At 47.0% G+C, this 20746-nt stretch overlaps 1 protein-coding gene across 6 annotated transcripts in view; it reads left to right on the top strand.

Annotated features, from left to right (window-relative positions):
- Positions 1-20746, top strand: part of LOC148016730 (nudix hydrolase 11-like) — a 64447-nt gene that overhangs the window by 7212 nt on the left and 36489 nt on the right. For 2 of the 6 annotated variants that reach the window (XM_087664186.1, XM_087664189.1), the window contains exons 2-3: positions 15949-16052; positions 16179-16298. In XM_087664186.1, the coding sequence (XP_087520312.1) occupies positions 15949-16052; positions 16179-16298 (224 nt within the window). Of the gene's footprint in view, positions 1-15948; positions 16092-16178; positions 16299-20746 lie in introns of all 6 variants that reach the window. The other 4 variants (XM_087664185.1, XM_087664187.1, XM_087664184.1 and 1 more) reach the window with 3 other exon arrangements.

The raw sequence follows: 20746 nt of genomic DNA, 5'->3' as shown, positions 1-20746 counted from the left end.
ACTATACAGGGGGTCGACATGGTGTTGTCCATCTTGGGGAAAACTATGCATGTGACATTGCAGATATTGGCAGTGTGCAGTTGCAGTTTCAGCATGGTTCTGTCTTCACACTTCAGCATGTATGGCATGTACCTCAGCTCAAGAAGAGCTTGATTAGCATAGGGCAGCTAGATGATGATGGATTTCATACCATCTTTGGTGATGGGAAATGAAAGATCTGTAAGGGATCTAGAGTGATTGCTAGAGGTTATAAAAGTGATACCTTGTATACTCTCCATGTATCTAGTGTGCGTGACCATGTTGTTGCCGTGACCGAGCAGCCAAGTGTTTCTTTGTGGCATGGTTGGTTGGGACACATGAGTCAAACTAGAATGAAAGTGCTTTCTCGTTTGGATTACTTGCCTTGTCTTCGTTATGCTGATTTTGAGCATTGTGATCATTGTGTTTATGGTAAACACGAACAGACGTCTCATAAGAAGTCTCTTTCGTTGAAATCTTCTCCTCTAGAGTTAGTACATTCCAATGTATGTCTAATGCCAGAGTTATCTTTAGAGGGAAAGAAATACCTTGTCACCTTTGTCGATGATGCTACACGGAAGGTATGGGTTTACCCTATTCGTACCAAGGACAAAGCACTTGACAAGTTTCAAAAATTCTTGGCATTAGTTGAAAATCAGGCTGATAAGACACTCAAGTGTCTTCGCTTTGACAATGGTAGGGAATATGTGTCCAAGGCCTTTCAGGCATTTTGTGACAGCAAAGGGATAAAGAGGAAGCTCACTGCCCCTTATAATCCACCCCAAAATAGAGTTGCAGAGCGTATGAATCGGACCATACATGATAAAATTCGTACAATGCTGTCACATGCTGCTTTACCTCATGGTTTTTGGGTAGCGGCTGTTATGACAGCTGTACACTTGATCAGCCTTTTGGAGAGCAAAATGTACCCGCTGTACAATAGCAAATACTTGCTGTAAATGAACCTGAAAATGCAGAAAATAATGCTGGAAATGATCAGCCAGCCATTGCCCATAATGATTCTTTTCTCCTCTTAAGGCACATACCTAGACTTAGTTGATTCTTTTCTCCTCTTAAGGCACATTGCCTTTAGATGGGAGGTTGTTGGGAATAAAGGGCCATCGTGTCTTTTATATGTGCACAAGTGTGAACACATCCTTAGCACATTGGTACTTTCATATATATCTATCTAAAACCTAAAGAGGTACACTAGTCTTTTGTACCGAACATCAGAGGTGTCGTGCTCACTCTCTCCTTTCTACTGCTCTCTACTCTGTGTGTGTGTTATGCGTCGCATTCACTCTCAGATCAGGTAGGCTGCATCAAGTTTCACGCAGTTGTTAGATGGTTTCCAGCATTTCTGGGCAGTCAAGTAGGCCACTCATGTTGTGTAGGATGCCACATGGCATAGGCATTTATTTTGCAACATTTTATTCATTATTTTATTCCTGTGAGTTCATTATGCGACATTTGACTAGTTTTAATTGGCCGACTTGATCATTTTCATGATTATTGTATTACCTATTTATAGGTTGGCCAGCCTCCGGTCATATTCACTTGTTTTTCGGGTGGAGAGAGAGATTGTCTGGTGGAGATATACTTGACAACCCTTGCACACATCTGCCTTCTTCATTTCAGTGTTCATTTGCTGCAGTTTTTTTTGGTCTACGGTCTCTTTCTCTCTCCCTCTTCTCTCTGTCCTCGTTTTCTTTAAGGCTGGTTATACACTTACACATGCTGCACTCTGACATGGTATTAGAGTAGTGTTAAAGGGCTGATTGATCGTGGGTAGACCTAAAAGGGAGATTTCAACGTGACAAAAGTTTGTATTTTCATTGTGTGAGGCTGATCGGGAGGGCTGCTTATTGACACAAGGTTGAGATGAACAAGTGAAGCGTGGAAAAGGAGCAAATTTACTATTTTGTGCAGGTTTTTGTTTTTTGTGAAGGAGAAAAGGCTGTGGTTTCAGCCTTTTTTCATTGGTGCGAGAGTGCGCACCATAAAGGAAACGTAAACATGGAGAGGAAAGAGAAGAGAGAGATTGCAAGAGAGAAGAGAATGACGTGATAAATCTACATTGAATCTAAATGGAAAGCTAATACAATGATGGATCGATTAGTCCTTGCACGTAGCCTAAGGTGTCAACGAGGGCATTGGATTAGGTTGATGACAACGATAGCACTGAGATGGAGGAGAGGCCGAAGATGAAGTGTGTTGTCCACTTGCAAGACAATGTGATTTTTTTTTTTGCAAATAAAGTGTGGCTAATTATATTACTTCAAAAAAAACCTTGAGCACAAGAAAGTGCTCATACTCAACAGACTAGCTGGAGCTGATCAGAGTCATAGATATATCAAGTATACAAGCCTCTCAGGGCAGTCTAGGGGGGATGGGGGCAAGAAGCCATGGAGGGAGGGTGTATCGCCATCTAGGATTGCCTGCCCACATCACAAAAAACAGGTCCTGGCCGTCCCAAGTGCTCATGAAATGAGATCGAAGCTCTTGCCGAGCTCGAGACTCGCCCTGCATGTGGTCCCATCGACCTCGGAGGGAGTGGATGATGGAAGTCTAGAGCTCTGCTAAAATCGATTGTATCGAAAGTCTCCCAGCTAAAAACCTCCTGACACTGCGGAGGGAGTGGATGATGGAAGTCTAGAGCTCTACTAAAGTCGACTGTAGTGAAAGTCTCTCCCCGCCAAAAACCTCCTGACACTGTGCCTTCTAGATATGGCATACAACAAGACTCCCAATGATCTCCCATACCTCAGAGCGGTCTGCTGTGGGCTCTAGTACCTGGTGGATGGGTAGAGCCTTCAGACCAACCACTACGCACAACCCTACCTTAATAATGAATATTGCGTTCTGCATTCGAGGTTCATACAGAAGGTGACAACCATGGCTCACTGCCTGCCAGTAGAAAGCTCCCCATGAGATATATCCAAGGCTGGGTGCTATACGACGGAGGATGCTGCATGCTCCTCTCCACATGAACTGCGCCGCCTCACATGACCAAAGGCAGTGCTTTGGGAACTTCATAGGCTGCTGTGTGCAGCGTTTATAACCTCCCTCCTTCTGCATCTGGACTAACCAACTCCCCACCGCCAAGCCTCCATGTGCCACCGGCCATAGGAAATATGATACCCTTCTTGGCTATCCCATAGGCGGCGCCAGAAGGTCCGTTGGAAAGCCTCTGTGATGTTGTGCTCCGCCCAGTGCGCGCTGTGCGATGGCGCCCAATCCATGTCCTCTTGCATTGGTATGTCTGCCACTCGTGGCTGTGTACTCCAAGAACCTCGGTGGCTTCTTGGCGACCGCAGTGGCCGGCCATAGCCATTCTCCCGGATCCCACTCTAGCTCATCAAGTGGCATGCCCTCCCAAATCCAAAGGCGCCACTCCCTGAGCTCCTTCCAAAAGACATAAGGGTCCAGTCACCATGTCTTTCCCTAAAGGCCAACCACTCGAATCCTTCTCCATGGAAGGACAACTATCCCCTCATCCTGCTTCCCTCTGTCAAGGGCTAGGCAGACCTCCTCATGTACGGTGAAGAAAGTCCCATGTGGGGCATCTCCCACTCTACCTGCCACCTGTAGGGGGATACGTGCTGGTGAAAACCTGGTAGCCCATACCTCCCCGGGCTCTACCGGCTCTCGTCTCGCCAGTCTTGAGGTATAGTTGCGTCTATCTCCCTTCTCCTTAGCTCCACTCCTCTCCGGCAACCTGATGCTTGCTGCAACACCCCTTCGTCCATCATCCTGTACACCTCCCGCTATGTCTTGATGGTATGAGCCGGGCGGGTCCCCACCCAACCCATTGGATGTGGGGGCGCTCACCAATCTGTACCCCCTCCCAATCTCTAACCTGGGGGTTTCAAATCATTGGCTGGCGGTCTATCTCCTCCTGGTAGCTTGGGGGACTCTAAATTAGGGCCTTATGGAGGCCCTGCTATACACGAAGCAAACTGGGTAGGAAGGGGGATCTGGGGGGTGATTTGGGCTGTAGTGAAGATCCATCTCAGGGACGGTCTCCAACCACTGCTAAGCCTTGGTCTACTCTCCTTCCAGGTCTACCCTCCTGATGTGAGGCCGCGAACTACTAGCTTGCCCAAGAGGGCCATACTCTGATACTCTGGATTTATGATCCCAGCCCTCCCTCTGACTGATGCTAGATGATGGTCGCCCACGCTACCTTGGCCCGGGAATCCCTAGAGCCGTCTGACCCAGCCCAGAGGAAGTTCCGCACTAGGTGGCGAAGCTGTACTACACAGGACGAGGCGAAGCACCAGCATGGGGCGATGTACCAAGCTGTCGCTAGGAGGACTTGGTTAATCACTAGGGCTCGGTCTGCTAGGGAAAGGCGAGCGGTACTCCAGTAGTTCAGCTTCCTCCGAAAAGAGTCAAGGACTGGGAGAAACTGCTGGGCGGGAGTGATGTCGAGTCCCACCTGGAACCCTAGGTAACGGACGGTTTGCCCTCTACATACCCATCTAAATTCTAAGTGAACGCCCCACTCCGTGCTAGAGTCCGGGTATGTAAGGAAACCAACCGACTTTCGCGAGTTGATTTTCGCTCCCGCTGCAGTACGGAACACCTCAAGAGCCAGTCTCACTCTCTCGAGCATCAACTCATCGTCCTCTACGTAGTGCTGTATCATCTGCATACTCTGAGTCTAATAACTTCGTCTCCTCTCTCATTGGGAGTTGGAGGCCGCATAACCCGCTCACATGTGACTTGAGAAAGTGAGACATCGCCTCTGTAAAGAGTAGGAATTGGTACGGGGCAAGGGGGCAGCCCTGCTGGATCGATCTCTCCAGTCGAAACTACTCCCCTCGCTTACCACCTATGAGAACCCTGCTGGTGGCCGATCTATAAAGTGCTGAGACCCCACGGATCCATGCTTGGGAGAAGCTCAACCTCACCATAGTGCCCTCTAAGAAGTCCCAGTCCACCCTGTCATAGGCTTTCTCGAAATCCAGGAGTAGTACAGCCAGTCCCTGACCACTGTGTTGGGTCCACTCTGTCGCCTCAAAGAAAGTGAAGACATTGTTAAGGATGCTCCTATCCCAGACAAAGCATGCTTGTGTGTCATGAATGATGTCTGGAAGCATAGGGCAGAGTCACCTACGAATCATCTTTGCCAGTGCCTTATAGGCCATTGACAACAAGGTGATCGGTCTCCACTGAGATAGCTCCAACCGGTCTCCCCTTTGGGGAGGAGACTGATAAGACTTGCTGAAAGACTCCCTAGCATCCGTCCAAAAGTGAAAATCTCCTGGAAGGCCAACAGTAAGGGGTCCTTCACCACCTCCCAGTAGGTAGTGAAAAAGGCCTTAGAGAGGCCATTCTCTCCCAGGCATTTCTGCTCGTCCTGTGTATGGAAAGCCTCCTCTAGTTTCTTCTCTATGAAGGGGGCTAGGAGGAAGCGTCCCATCTCCTCTGTGATGAGGGACGGATGTGATCCTAGACGTGCTGTCTACATCATTGTCCTCTAGTTGAAGTTCTCTCCTGTTGGAAAAGGCACCTGTAGTAGTTAGTGGCAATCTCCATCACCTCATCTGGGCTAGAACGAGTCCTCCCATACTGATCTCGAAGATTGCGTATCTGCTCTCGTGAAGTGCGGGGCTGATGCACTTGGAAAAATTCCTTGCATATCGTGTCTCCTTTCCGCCCCCAGAAGGCTGCTGAGGTACGGAATGAGAACTCTGAGCGCCTGTCCTCTAGGCCGGCAATGGCTTCTTGTGCGTGCACCTCCTGTGTGTGGAGGATGGGATCCCCTGGTGCCTCTTGTAGTAATCTCTGCATGGCTACTAGGTCCTGTTGGAGTGCTCTCTCCTCCTCCTAGCTCTGCTACCTAGCCTTTAAGGCTGCCTCCTGGCAGATACTGCTTGACTCGGCTAGGACCTTTGTAACTTCCTTTGCAATCCTATCCCTCCTGCCCCAATCCCTAGATCAAATCAGCTTAATCTGTCTCTTCACCTCCTCCCTTCTATAGATTGAGTCAGGGATTCGACATGATCATGTGTCTAGGGTAGATGGTGGGGGGTCAAAAGTGCTAAGAGAACTGGGCAGTGATCGGACAAAGTGGTGCCCCCCAACTGCCCTACTTGGCCTCCGCGAGAGCATCCCACTCTCCCACATAGAACCTGTCCAGCCGCTCTAGCAGGACTCCGCCTAGCTGCTTGTATCCCCAAGAGAAGTCCATCGATCTCTCCCTCTTGTGGAAAGCTGGGTCTCTGCAAGCATCGCGTGCTCCTACTACCAGTAGGAAGATCTCCCATGCCTCCTGCTCCTCCCCAGCCATGCCCTGGTAGTTTTTGCCTCTACCCTGTTGGTCCTCTAAGGCCTCCAGGTTGTTGAAGTCTCCTCCAACAATCCAAAAATCCACCTCTGGGAGTTTTACTGCGATCTCCACCCAAAACCTGCTGCGTGCCCTAACCTCAGTAGGGGCATAGACATTGAGGACTCCAAGGCACGAGTCCCCAATATCCAATCTGATCCATAGAACCCTCCCTGCCAAGATCGTCTTGTGGTCTTGTACACAAGCGGTGAGGCTCGGGCCAATAGAGGTGCATACGCCTCCACTCCTGCCGTGGGCATTGATGGCGTGCTCCGAGTAAGTGTGTGAGCTGCCCGCGAGTAGCTTCCCTACCCGCTGGGCTTGGGCGGGAGTGAGCTTGTGCTCCTGTATAAGTAAGATGTCGATCCGTCCAACAAGGGGAGGTTGTAGCTCTTGCCGAACAATCAGCTTCCTGGAACCACGTGCTCCACTATAGTGGAGGTTGTTCACATTCCAGGATGTAAGATGTAAACTCATGGGGATATCTGTGATTGACCGAACAAACTTCTGTTCGGTGTGGAATCTGCTGATGAGAAAGAGGAGCTATGAGGCATGTGGAATGCTTCGCTGCCAGCCTGGATGGTGAGCTCCATTCCCCCATGGTAGCCCTCGGGTGGACCTTGGGGGTGATGGATGTGCCTGGTGGTACCATTAGGGCATCTATTAGCCAAGCTGAGAGGCGAGACTTTGTGCACTGGTAGAAACGGGCCGCCTGTGCCAGGGGCCACTCGATCACATCCATTGGGGCTCTCCAGTGTAGAGGGGCTCGAAAGATAATGCTCAGATGTGGGACCTCAGCCCTAGCCCACTAGTTAATGTCCATCATGCAATCTGGCCATTGTTGGGAGAAGAGTGCCAATCCACCTTCTCCCATCCACTGGGAGATGTGCTGTGCCACCTAACTCTTCACCTCCTCCTCTATTTGGGTCAACGCCCAATCTCTTGTGTGAGACGTCTGAAGGAAAAAAGCGTAATTTGGTCCATTCGGTGGTGCCAGTAGATGGACCTTGCCTCTCTTGACTTGCGTACCACGAAGATTCCCACCTCCAGGGGTAGTGGGAACTCTCCGCACTCCGCAACTCTCAGGTAAAACCACCGCCCACTGCGAAATAACTCCTGTGGTAGCAACTACACTTGTCTTGGGAAAGTGTGACGGGCGGCATGGATGGAAGAGTTGGTGGCTATGTGGGAGGAGGGAGGGGGGCTCGACTGCTGGTGAGTGGAGGATGTCGGTGTATGGGGGTCCTCACGTTGTGTGGGGAGGGGGGGGATGGGTGAGGGAGGGGTTGCGTGTGCTGGGTGGGGATCAGAGGTATTGGTCGCCGGGGGGGGGGGGGGGGGTGGGTGGAGAGGGGAAGGATCAAGGGGTGGTGGGATGGTCGGAGGCACACGGTGGGTGTGGGGAAGGGTTGGTAGCTCTGGAGGGTGGGGGCTGTGGACTAGGGTCGGGGGGGGGGGGGGAGCCGTGGGGAGGGGGGGTGAGGATGGGGATGTGGGCCCTCAGGCGAGGTCGCTTGTGACGCCTCTGTGGGGGGTGGGTGTGGAGGCCTGTAGTCTTGCTGGGTGGGGCAAGGAGGGGGGGGGGCCGCGTGGTGTTGTGCCGGGGGGGCGACGCTCGCCCTACTACTCCTTGTTGCTGTGGCTGTGTCTGAGGGGTTGGCTGCGGCCCCCCCTGCTGTCTCCCTCTTTGTCGTCTTTGGACCTGTGTGAAGCCGTCCGCATCCACCCGTGGGCCTGTCGACAAAGCTGCCTTGGCTCCTAAGTGCGTGCACTCTGCTGTCAGCTCCCCAAAGTCATGGCAATGTAGGCACTGCCCGGGCTGCCCCATCACAATAACCTGCTACCTAAAGGAGTGTGTGTCTGCCTCAATCTCCAGAAATTGTGGTATGTTCTTTGTCTCTCACTGCCACGCGTACCTTTGGGACTCCTGCGTCACTGTGTCCACAAAAGAGGCGGGAAGGACAGTGCCGAAGAGCCATCCAAAGTCTTCCACAAGTTGACGATACTCTATTGCCAATTCGGGGAAGAGTAGGATGACCAGGTGTCTAAGGAAACTGTTGTGGAGTGCGAATGCGTCGACTGTGAAACCACTGTACCAAGGGACCATATAAATGATCCCCTTTGTGGAGGCATAGTGTGAATTGGCCACTAACTCCTGGGCTGCGTCTACCGAGGTGAGTCGTAGCATGAAGATCCCTTGCCCCATGAGAATTGCCTCCACGATTTGCGCCGTGCTGATGCATAGTGTGGAGTGAAGCCAGTCCCGAAGGTGAGCCCTGGATGGGGAATGTCCTACGACCTGACCAAAGATTACTGTTTCTTTTAGCTCCAGCTCTGCGGCACTGACTGCTAAGAGTCCGTAGAGAGGACTATGGGCAAGGTTTTTTAGAGAGGACTACGCGCAAGATGTTTGGTTGGGGGGCACTTGTAGAATGCACCGGCGTCCTGACCAAAGGTTTCTATTGCGCTTCCCTTCTAAGAACCTACCAAACACACTACTGTACTGCTGGAGGAGGGGGTGTTGTTGCTGCAAGTGGAGGGAGCAACCGGGGGGGGGGGGGGGGGGGAAATGTGATGGCAAGGATGGGGGGGTTCTATTTTGACAGCGGTGGAGGCATTGGGCATCATGGCTGAATGCGTCAGGCTGGAGCCGCACGGTTGGGGGGCCTGGATCCACAGGGTGAAGGCCAACGCGTGCTTGGGGGTCAGAGTGGCGTCGCTGAGTGTGGAGGGGCTGGAACGTCAGCCTGGGGCGGTGCGAGAGAAAAACCAGGGTGGGGAGGGAAGGGGGCAGCGTAGACGGTTGCAAGCGGGCGGGGGTCACCTTGCAAATGGGGTGCAGGTGGCGGGGGGCCACAGGGCAGGGGGGGCAGTGTATTGGCTAGGAGGAGGGGCGCAGGCCCAGCGTGGTGGCGAGGAGGGGGGTGGACAGCGTAGTGCCGAGAAAGGGGGGGGGGGCAGTGCGATGGCAAAGGCAGGTGCGGGGTAGTAGGGGGGGGCATGACACCGGTTAGCGGGGGAGGGGGGTTCGACGGTTGCGATGGCGAGGGCATGGGCAGGGGCGTGTTGGTCGGGAGCTTCTTGTATGTCCCACCTACCGAGGTTTTCAAGACAATGTGATAATCATGGGGGGCTAATAAATAGTCCAAATATGTTAAAATTTGCCAGTCGGCACTAGTCTTGGAGTGTAAAATGTTGGTGATAATTTAGAACAAGCTGCCCATGAAAAATTAACCCCCCAACCCCCCAACCCCCCAACAACCAACCAACAAAACCCCCCCCCCCCCCCCACCACAAATCTGTGTGGTGTCCAAATTGGCCACTAAAAAAGAAATGCAAAGGTAGTAAACTGCCCATTGCCAATGTAAACACTCCCTAAGTAGATTGAAAAAGAAATGCAAATAGAAATAATGGGCTGAAACAGTTAGAGCCATAGCAGCCAGAAACGTTTAGAAACGAAACGTCAGAAACGTGTTTCGTAAGTTTCTTTCAAGAGGGGGTAAAATAAGAAACGCGGGTTTTTTAATGTAGGGATTTTTAATAGTTTTGACTGGGGAAAGAGGTTCTAAACTTCCATGGAACTCTCTCTTAAACAAAGAATGCCTAATTGAGTTTTAGTGATAATAGAGTCAATTGAGAATAATATATTATACGTTACATATCCATGATCCATTATTGACTCGTCACTTATATCAAAGTTCTTTCGACAAGCTATACTATGGTTTAGAACTCAAACATTATGATTCATACATATCATACAAAGAAAATTGAAATTAACATGTAAATAGCCTATCTATAATATGGACTAAGTCAAATTGCAACATCATGATTCTCATTTCAAAATAAACTGACAAATTGTCAAAATCGAGAAGGAATCCTAATATATCATAAATAACTCATAAATGAGACTAAAGTCGTATAATATTCAAATCTCAAGAGACAAGAATAGATACTAGATTGACAAAGTCCAATAACTAAAAAAAATCACAAAAAAATCAGCCTCTCATCCAAAATCTTGAGCCTTGCGAGTCATTACACATCGTCATTATCATATTTAACATTGCCCAATAGTTTTTGTCAAAAAAACCATGTTTTGGATTCCAACTCACTGAAAAAATTAAAAAAACATTTCAGTCAGAGCAGATTTTCTTCCTTCATTCTCTGCTTTCTCTCTCCTCTCCTCCGTGTTCGTGTTCTTCTTCCGTTGCGCACTCTCACAAAATCAATGCCAAGTACAAGCGGTATATTTTTGTTGGTTATAATCATATAACCAAAAGGATATAGGCTCTGTAATTTCAATACTGGCAAAGTGGTGGTGAGTCAGGATGTTGTGTTTGATGAGGATATTACCTTGGATACTCCTCTCGATGGTGCTTCTTTAGGTGGGTCTTCTAGTCTTCTACAACTCCACCCCCTCCACCTTTGGCACCAACACTCCCTTCCAGGATACCTATCGGGTCCCCTTATTCTTATTCAGTATCCCCATCTCCTTGTCTTTTGCCTTCACCTCCTCCATTGGCTCCTTCTTCTTCTTCTTCTTCTTCCCCTTGTTCTTCTTTGAGGGACATTGACCTGCTAAAGGGGGAGCCTCTTTAGCTGATGAGAGGGATGCCAAAAGATGACGTACCAGCGAGACAGTAGGGTTGGCGGGGAGGAACACGGAGTGAACTCGACAAACATGGAGAAGAGAAGAGAAGAGAGAAGAAACTCTGATGAATGGAATGATGAAGATCTGAATCATAGAGTGAATGTGATACAAGGGAATAAGGGTGCCGTAGCACAAGGAAGATGATGAAGACAGCCACGAACCACGAATCGCAATGTCCTCCTGAAGGGGTGTGAGGGTAGTGGAGAAGTTGGAGAGAAGAGGTGACGGATTGAATAAATCAGCCGTGAAGAATGAATGAGAGAATGGCCTATAAATAGACACAGTCAGTCTAGGATGGCGCCCCTTTTTGGGGCTGCAAACCCTAAACGCAAAACGTAGAAACATAGACTGCGGGTGAAGGGTTTCTCAACACTGATGACGAAGGAAGTGCCGCTGGCACAAGGAGTGCCTGGTGGAAGACACATGTACTCCGGAGGGGTGGGGAGCAAAGGTCGATTTTGACAGTCTTCGGTGGGATGACCGTTCGTGCCGCAGTAGGAACACCTAGTAGACTGGCAATCTGTCGGTGGAGACGCCACAGTACCGGTGTGGCAAACTGAAGAAGGAAGAGGTCAGCCACAAACCACAAGCCACAATGTCCGCCACAAGGGGTGGGAAGGTAGTGGAAGGACTGGAAGTGAGCTGCTAGTGGGAGGAGGATGCGACCAGCAGTAAGAGGTTGCAACCAGTAGAAAAACGCAGGTGAGGAGAGAGAAAGACTAAAAACGCAGGCAGGACAGCCTGTAGGAGAGAGAAATACTAAAAACATAGGCAGCAGGACTGTGATGACGTGGCAGGCTATAAGGCAGTAAGTCTGCACAGGAACAACAGTCGCCTGATTGAAATCAGCTCCAAACTGCGTGAAGAGGGCTGGAAATTAGGCGCCAACTGATGGAGACAATAATGGACAGCTTCGACTGAGATGTCCTCCGCGAACGGGGTGTGGGAAGCAAGCTGAAACACTTGAAATCTGCAAAAACGAGATGTTGATGTAGCGGAAGAAGAAGAGAAGTGGATGCCAAACCCGCCACCGGTCTTTGCCTTCACTGGAGTGGAGGATCTTCGTTGTTAGGTGAGCAGATCCAGCTCTGATACCATGTCAAAAGATGACGTACCAGCGAGACAGTAGGGTTGGCGGGGAGGAACACGGAGTGAACTCGGCAAACATGGAGAAGAGAAGAGAAGAGAGAAGAAACTCTGATGAATGGAATGATGATCTGAATCATGGAGTGAATGTGATACAAGGGAATAAGGGTGTCGTAGCACAAGGAAGATGATGAAGACAGCCACGAACCACGAACCGCAATGTCCTCCTGAAGGGGTGTGAGGGTAGTGGAGAGGCTGGAGAGAAGAGGTGACGGACTGAATAAATCAGCCGTGAAGAATGAATGAGAGAGTGGCCTATAAATAGGCATAGTCAGACTAGGATGGCGCCCCTTTTTGGGGCTGCAAACCCTAAATGCAAAACGCAGAAACACAAAAATGCAAACCGTGGGTGAAGGGTTTCTCAACAAGGGAGTCCCTTTCAGATGTGGTGCACCATAGATCCTAGGATGAGCAGCCTTATGTGATTCCTTGGTGGTTTTAGAAATTTATGCAGGATTTTGAAGCTACTTTTTTTCCACAAACACGAGGGTCCATGTTGTTCAGCCAGATTGGAGCGGAGGCAAGGGGATTTGCTTTGTGTGAATTATGCCCTTGTGACTCATATCTTGGAAGACAAAGAGCCTACCACTCTTGCAGAGGCTCTGACATAGGATACTTGGCGTCATGCTATGCAAGATGAGCTTGATTCTATTGAGTGTAATTGGACTTAGGAGTTGGTTCCACATCCAGATAAGTAGAAGGTGATCCATGTGAAGGGGGTCTACAAGACCAAATGCTTGGCTGATGGCACCTTGGAAAAGCATAAGGCAAGGTTTGTTACCAAGGGTTATGCACAAAAGGTAGGTTTAGACTACTTGGAGGTCTTTGCTTTGACAGTTCATATGCCCACCATTTAGGCCATTCTAGCTCTTGCAGTCCACTATTCCTAGCCTATGTATCAGATGGATATGAAGTCCACACTCGTAAACACATCTTTTAGGAGGAAATCTATGTTGATCAACCTCTAGGTTTCAGTGTGCATAGTAAGGAGGATTATGTGTATTGCTTGCAAAAGGCTCTCTATGACCCGAAGCAAGCTCCAAGGGTCCGGTATCAATGGATTGACTGCTTTCTTGCAAATGGCTTTCACTGATTAGATCATGATCCCAATCTCTACTTTCGATTGGATGGTCAAGAGTGCGTCCTTATCATCATCTGTGTGACCTCATTTTGACAAGCAGGCATACAGAGGAGGTGGAACGTATGTGGGAGATCCTTTGCAGAAGTAGCACTTCTCCTTCTTCTTCTTGTTCTCTTTGTACGCAGAGGTGCTATTGAGTAGCCACTAGTAGAGGAAGAACGCCTACAGTCTCAAAGTAGACTCCCCCTCAATCATCATGAAGGTCCTATGTTGAAAGCTGTTTGGTGTGCTAGAAGTATGAGCCCACAATGCATTGGCCACACCATCATACTCGGGAGGGAGCTTGTATAGCACACCAAGTGTGTCTTTGGTAATGGTGTGGACATGTTCTGAAGCTAATCTTGGATATTTTCATAGAAGAAGTGGCTACATGGATTCTGCCTCATACATGAGCAGGAGGTTGGTCCACACCTCTGAGGCCATCCCATAGGAGCTAACCACCCATAGGACCTCTTTAGAGATGCAGTAGAGAAGCACTGCATATGCCTAGCATCATCCGTGTGCCAATCAAGGATTGCTTCTTCAAAGCTGTCTTTGTCCCAACTAGAGGGTGGCAGTGGAGGTCATTGAGGGCAAGGAGCACTACAAGGACAAAAATATTGTGAAGAATAGGAACAACAGTGAAGTGAGTTTAGTACAAGTATGAAAACCAACACAATAGTACACTCTCTGCACCTGATGTAAGAATACAAAGTGGAGATTTGAGAAAAGGAAAATGAAGGTTGAAGGAGAGGTAGGAGCAGCAGCCGACAATAGTTCAGCCCGAAATGCTAAATAGAAATGTGAAATGCGTGTGCAGTCAGCAAAAATGCGGATGTTAGCGGCTGTTTGAGTGTAGGAAACAGGTCGCCAGCCTTAGAAATGTCTGCCCAACCTAGGAAACAGGCTGCCAAGCAGCAGACGATGATGAGCAGAGAGAGAACACAGGGACAACAGCTCCAACCAGCAAAAGGACACAGCTGAGACAGAGAAGAAAAGTTGACGTGATGCAGTTGTGCTCAAACCAGCAGGCAGCCCAGGTGGAGAGCAGGCAGTGCAAGGCAAAAATGCAAGCCACCCTTCTCCGAAATCTCCTACAGCAGCCACATAAAACCTGCTATAGCACAAAATGCAAACAATCCACCTCTACAATCTAGGATTGTAGAAGTTTGATACCTTGTTAGAGTGTGCAATGGAAGTGAAAGCATGAACACAGAAACATTTGAAATAAAGGAAAGAAAGAACCCTGAACGCAAGAACAGAGAACTCCAAGATGCTCAAGAATGAGCAATGGAATCCATATGTGACATGAAAACAAAGTACAAGTTCAAGGGGCATAGCTCTTAGTGGCCCTCTCTAGCATGCCCAGTTCCTTTCTCCACAGATGCAAGACGATGCCAAGATGATCAGATGGAGGAGGCAGCTATACATAACTATCAGTGGAAGTGGTGCTTGCAGGGCAGTGGTCCTCTAGGACAGCAGTTGATTATAAAAGCAGGCTTGTGGCTCAATAAATGAGCCGCCCAGCCTAAGAAATGTGTCCATCCAGGAAGCCCACTAACAGAGGTGCCCAATCCATGACATGTACATCAAATACCACTAATAGTCCTGTAACATGTCCAGCGCTAGCTGTTGTCCTTGTGAATCCCGTGAATCCCTCTGAGCTTGTAATTGCCTCCTTTGTAGGAGACTTTACTGCTGTCTGCCAGTGCCATCAACTGGGTCCTCCATTGACAAAGGGTTTAAGGAAAGGAATTGTGCTGCAGCTGTGAACTGTAATCAGGATGTGCTGAAGATGATCTAATGCTCCTACTCTGCCAGACAGATTGAGCTGGTTGAAGTGATCAAGCACCAATAGAAGATGGTCTACTAGGTGGGATACTTGGGGAGAGGAAACCGATCGCAAAGGATGAATGGTATCACTAACTGCCAGCAAAAATTGGGGCGCACATGGCAGTCACAGGCATGACCAGAACTGAAAACTCAAAGGAACAGCTGGAGGCTGCTGTTGCAGCAAAGGACAAAAATGCATGCAGTATTTCTGGGATTTGTGACTCCTGAGCAATGTGTGGGTGCTGAGATCAGCCAAAATGCAGGTGACTCGGCACCTGCAATGAGTGGAACTGTGAACAGTCTTCAATGCAATTGTCTTTGTCTGGACCCTGCATGCCTACTGGAACTGCTGAAGATGGATCTGTCTTGGGCTGTGTGCATGCTGGTGACTAAAACAAAGGCCAGACAGGTGGCTATAAGTCTGATTGACTGAACTAACTATGTGCCTGACTACTGCCCTGTAAGTAGGACTAGACTGGACTGATCACACTACACCAACCGAATATTGGATCAGACCTGAGTAAATACAATAGATGTATGATAAATAGATGAAAAGATGTGGTATTGTAGATCATTTGACAGGTGGGACTGAAGAACCATTAACAAGCTGGGTTAAAGAGCTTCCATGATTGGGACACAGTTTTCAACACGAAAGCTGGACAAGAGAGGCTTTCCTGGTGAAAAGGGGTCTTCCCTGCATCCAAAAACCTCCTCTCTGGTCACTTTGAAACAATTTATAACTTTTAAACCTGATAAAAAGCGAGTGTATGTGTTTTTGATGCATTTTGAATCAAGCAACAGCTGGATTTAACTTTCTTTAGAGGGAGGCCTGAGCTTATAATCTTGCAGGTCAAGTTGCACTACCAGGAGGCAAAAGGGACAAAGAAGATGCTGATGATGCTGCAACTGCCCTTAGGGAAGCAAAGGAAGAAATTGGATTGGATCCTTCACTTGTGAAACTTCTTACCATTCTTGAACCATTTGTCTCAGAGGTGTTTTCTAAACTTAATGTCTGATAACAAGCTCACTTTTTGGAGAGCCTACAGTGACTTGTTACATTTTTTATTAAATTGTAACAGAATCGTTTGAGAGTCGCTCCTGTGGTTGCTGTGCTGTCAGAGAGGAGCAAGTTCAAGCCTCTTCCAAATGCTGCAGAAGTTGATGCAATTTTTGATGCACCACTCAAGATGTTTCTCACTGTAGGTACTGGATGACATATCATGTCTTGAATTGGTAATATAGGTGCTGCCATGGATCAATTTAAAGTACCACTTAAGCCACAAGTTGCATTTTAACATGACATGAGGGTATTCACACATGGCTGGGCTCAGAAATGCAATGTGTGAAGGGTAGAAGGTGCCCTTGCATAGTGCAATGCCTTTTTTTGTGGCAGTGACCCCATTGCGAGAGGACATCACAGATACTTAAGATTAGTCACATCAGGAATTAAAGCTTACATTACAGCTAGAGAATTCACACACACAAAAAAAAACAAGATTGTTGATTTTCCTTACAAACACCTCTCTTTGCAAAGAGCGAAAAGGAAAAATCAACAACATTGATTTGAGTTCTTGGCTTGCCGTTTGGCAAGAAGATACATAAGTCACAATGGAAATCAACTGATGATCAAGCTGCAATGCAATCTTTGGCTACTGTTGACTAGGTGTATGTCTCTTTGTATATACCCATGATTCATCTCCTCCTGCACATCACACTAATAGAGGTCACACTAAAATCGGAAGACACACCACACTGCCACTAGACTTAAGAGTTTCATTATGCACAACTATGCATTGCGGAAGTGAATGATGCAAGTGGTCCTTGAAGAAAAGGGATTGGCTACATCTTTTTGGAGTCACTGCCAAAATATATGCTCTGGTCATAGGCACCCAATCGGGTCATATAGGTGGAAGTGTGTACTCTCTCTCTTATAACCCACTGTGTGGGCCCACCATAACTTGTGACCACTCATGAGTGGCCAGCTCTAATGCACTTTTCAATATGTTTGTCAAGTGCAAAGAAAACAAATTCAATAAATGATTAAATGTGTAAATTAATAGAAAGGATACAAATTCTTTTTATGTTATGTTGTGACAATATTGAAGAAGAGCCTTTACACAAACCACTTGAGGCTTGCTTGTGCGATCAATACAACTATCATAGACCATCACCCTCTTTGGTAATGATTCCTCAAGTGCTTGGCTCTTTTGTTGGTAGTCGTGTGTCTGGTGTGGTCATCTACTGCCTGTGAGCCTTAGTCTGAGTCAGACGGGGACAATAGGAGCTCTGACACTGTCTTTGTCTATCAGTTTATGTGTTTTAGACACTTTAGATGCAGGGCACATTAGTGCATTTCTTTTTTTGCACTTTTGGCTATTTTTTAGGGGTTTAACCACATTTAGGGTTTTCCCTCTTTTTTGCCTATGTATAGGCGGCGTGCCCTCCCACTCTCGTTATCCATTATCCATCATTGATCCTTCATGATCAGCCAACCCTCCTCATTCTCTCATCCCCTTGCTATCTTCTGGTGCCCGCATTGATGCGTAGAGCTGCATGTTGGGGATAATTGTTGTAGCCTTGTGCTTTCAGCCATTGCAATCACATTGTTCCTTCTCTCTCCTACATTCTCTTTGTCTCCTTGTCTCCATGTTCACTTTCCTCCATTGCACACTCTCACATGGTATTAGAGCCATGCATGGGAGCCAGAGATCTTGAAGAGAAGCACTGTTCCAGGCAGCCCTAGTGTCCAACACTCATCTCAAGTGCAAGCGGTTCATTCTCAGGCAGACAACATGTGTCAACACGTGCATTTGACAACTGGCTATTCTTCTTTGTCCTGGGCAGCATGTTTTTCAGGCATCAACACTAGCAACCTTGTGTTTTACAGCTGGGAGACAGATTGCAACCTGGGTGGCAGTTTATTACTATGTTTGCAGGTTTTGACCTGCGTTTGCTGCAGGTTACCAGCCTCAGCTTTGCGTTTTTGGCTTTTGGGCAGTTTGTTAGAATATCAAGCTCCCGTTACTCTTCAGTTAGTCTATCTTTATGTGTGTGACCGATATTAGCTGGATACAGCTGTACACGTGTGTGACATTCAATAAGTCGGTGTAGTCAGTGACTTAACCACAGTTAGTCTTGGTTAGTCATACCTATGTGTGTAAGTCTCTTTCAGTTAGTATGATGGAAGAATAATGAAAGAAGAACAACAATGATCTGAGGCTCATCTTCCGCTCCACTCTGTCTCTCTCCCTCTCTTCCAACATGGTATCGGAGCTTGAACGCTTGAACATGGAAGGCTTGGCAGTGGCCATTTGACATCAAGACATCAAATTTGAAGAAAACGGCATAAAAGGAGACTTTGCCTGCAGCCCTTTTTTTTGTAGAAGCTATATTTTGCTACAAAAATGGTTTTTGGAGAAACGGCCTTACATCCTGACTGTTTCGACGTGGTCTACAACTTTGCAGAAGAAAGTTTTTTCTAATTCCTCACAGATTTTGAGATATTCAGCATAGACATGTTCAGATTGGCTGTTTACTGCAATAAACAGTAGGTGATTCGAGGGCACTGGTGGCTTTCATCCTAACAATGCATATGCCCTTATTATCATGCATTTGAGCATGATATTGGAGTGTTAAATGCTCAGTTTTGGAGCTTATTTGCAGACTGGAAACAGTGAACTGGTTGCTGTCCTGAATTTGGAAACAATATACCTACAAGGTTGATGTATCTGTGATGCTTATTTGCTACTGACAAATTCTTGGATCATACTACTTAAGTGGTAGATGCTTTTTGGGATATTGTGAGTGTTGAAAGTCTAAAGTTTGGACTGATTTGTTGCTGGTTATACCAGGATATTGACTGGTTATTGTCTACAAGAAGGATATCTATCATCTTAACTTGACATACATGCAATATATTTTGGCCGGCTGGACATGTATCAACTCTTGTATAGAGTGGCAATTGAATGAGATATTTTGGGGCTGTTTTGAGGTTTGAATATTCTTGTTTTAAAAGAGAAAACATTGCTGGTTATAGTAGTGGATTGGGTGTATTTGGTACTGCTACTTGCATAGAGTACAAATATTGATACTTGTATGGACATAGTTTGTTGCTGGGATGTTTTGCCACTACCATAGAATGTTTTGAACGGATTTGAGCTTGGTTTATGCTCAGTTGACTGTGTTTTTTCATTGTTGGAATACAGTTTACAGCAAGCAGGTTGTCAAGAAAACTGTCCCGAATTGCAAGAAACTGTCATGAATAGTAGGAAACTGGTCCTGAGGAATTGGCCATTCCCTTGTGATCAAATCACAAGATCATGCGACTCTGCAACTTGTTGCACAAGTATCGCATCAAACTATGGGATTATTCTACCCATCAACGGTGTCTTCTAATTACGGTATCATGATTAGATATAACAATTCGTTCCTGATTGCATTAGGCCGACATTGTCGGTCCTAGGGTTCCAAAACTCATCTTTTTAGCGAGAGATTCTTAGGAAAAACCCTAGATCACTTCTATCAAGTATGTTCCAATGTCTCTACATTGCGTGAATGTAGGCAAGTCTTTTAGGGTATAGGAGTTTCAGTTTTGGTAATACGAGGCAAATGCTCAAGGTACTGACAATATTACTCAAATTGTGGGAGAAAAGTTGAACAACAAAAAAATTTGCTTTATGGAAGTTTCGTATGAAGAATTTTTTGGTTGGCAGAGGTTATTGGGACTTATGTACAGGTGATGAGGTTGAACCTGAAATGCATGAAAGAAATCTGACAAATGATTAGAAAAGGGCTCATAAGCTATGGAGTCTGGACTGAGAGAGCATGTAAGGTGTTACATTGGTTTTTCTTATGTATATCAGATGCTATGGTTATACAGATTACTCCAAAGGATGCATGGGACATACTCATGAAGAATTATGGAAATGTAGCATATGTAAGAAAGATTCAACTGAAGCAACAGTTCAATAATATGTTTAGGAATGACAGCAGCATTCAGGTCTACACTACAAAGATCAAGAACATAGCGGATGAGCTTGCTATCATTGGATCTTCAGTGTTTGAGGATGATATGATTGCAGTGACATTGAATGGACTTGACATTGAATGAACTTGGTAAAGATATACCTGGCTTTACATACTGAAACATAAAGATGATATGCTTGATGCATTCAAGGACTTCAAGAAGCATACTGAAAATGAGTTGAGTTGTAAAATTTCATGTCTTAGACCAGATGGAGGTGGAGAATGTCTCTAATTACTTTGATAGGTACCTTGCTAAACATGGGATCAGAAGATAGTTAACTTGCAGTTATACACCGTAGCAAAATGGTGTAGCGGAAAGGAAAAATAGAGTATTGATGGAATCAACAAGAGCTATGCTGAATGAGAAGAGTTTGCCAAATGGTTATTGGGCTGAAGCAGTAGTGACTGCTGTTTATGTGCTGAATGGAACTCCTACAGCAGGGATTCGTGATGTAGCTCCATATAAGAGGTTGTATGGTCATAAGCCTGACATTTCACACTTCAAGGTATTCGACAGCATTGCATATGTGCATGTTCCTGATGAAAAGAGGAAGAAATTGGATCCTAAAGCTGTCAAGAGTGTGTTCCTTGGTTATGCACAAGACCGGAAAGCTTACAAGTG

This window comes from Lygodium microphyllum, chromosome 23 (genome assembly GCF_053477565.2).
Source record: "Lygodium microphyllum isolate KBCC chromosome 23, Lygodium_microphyllum_v1.1.10, whole genome shotgun sequence".
NCBI lineage: Eukaryota > Viridiplantae > Streptophyta > Polypodiopsida > Schizaeales > Lygodiaceae > Lygodium > Lygodium microphyllum.
Note: the sequence above shows the minus strand (reverse complement) of the source record. Positions and strands in the feature narration are given on the sequence as shown.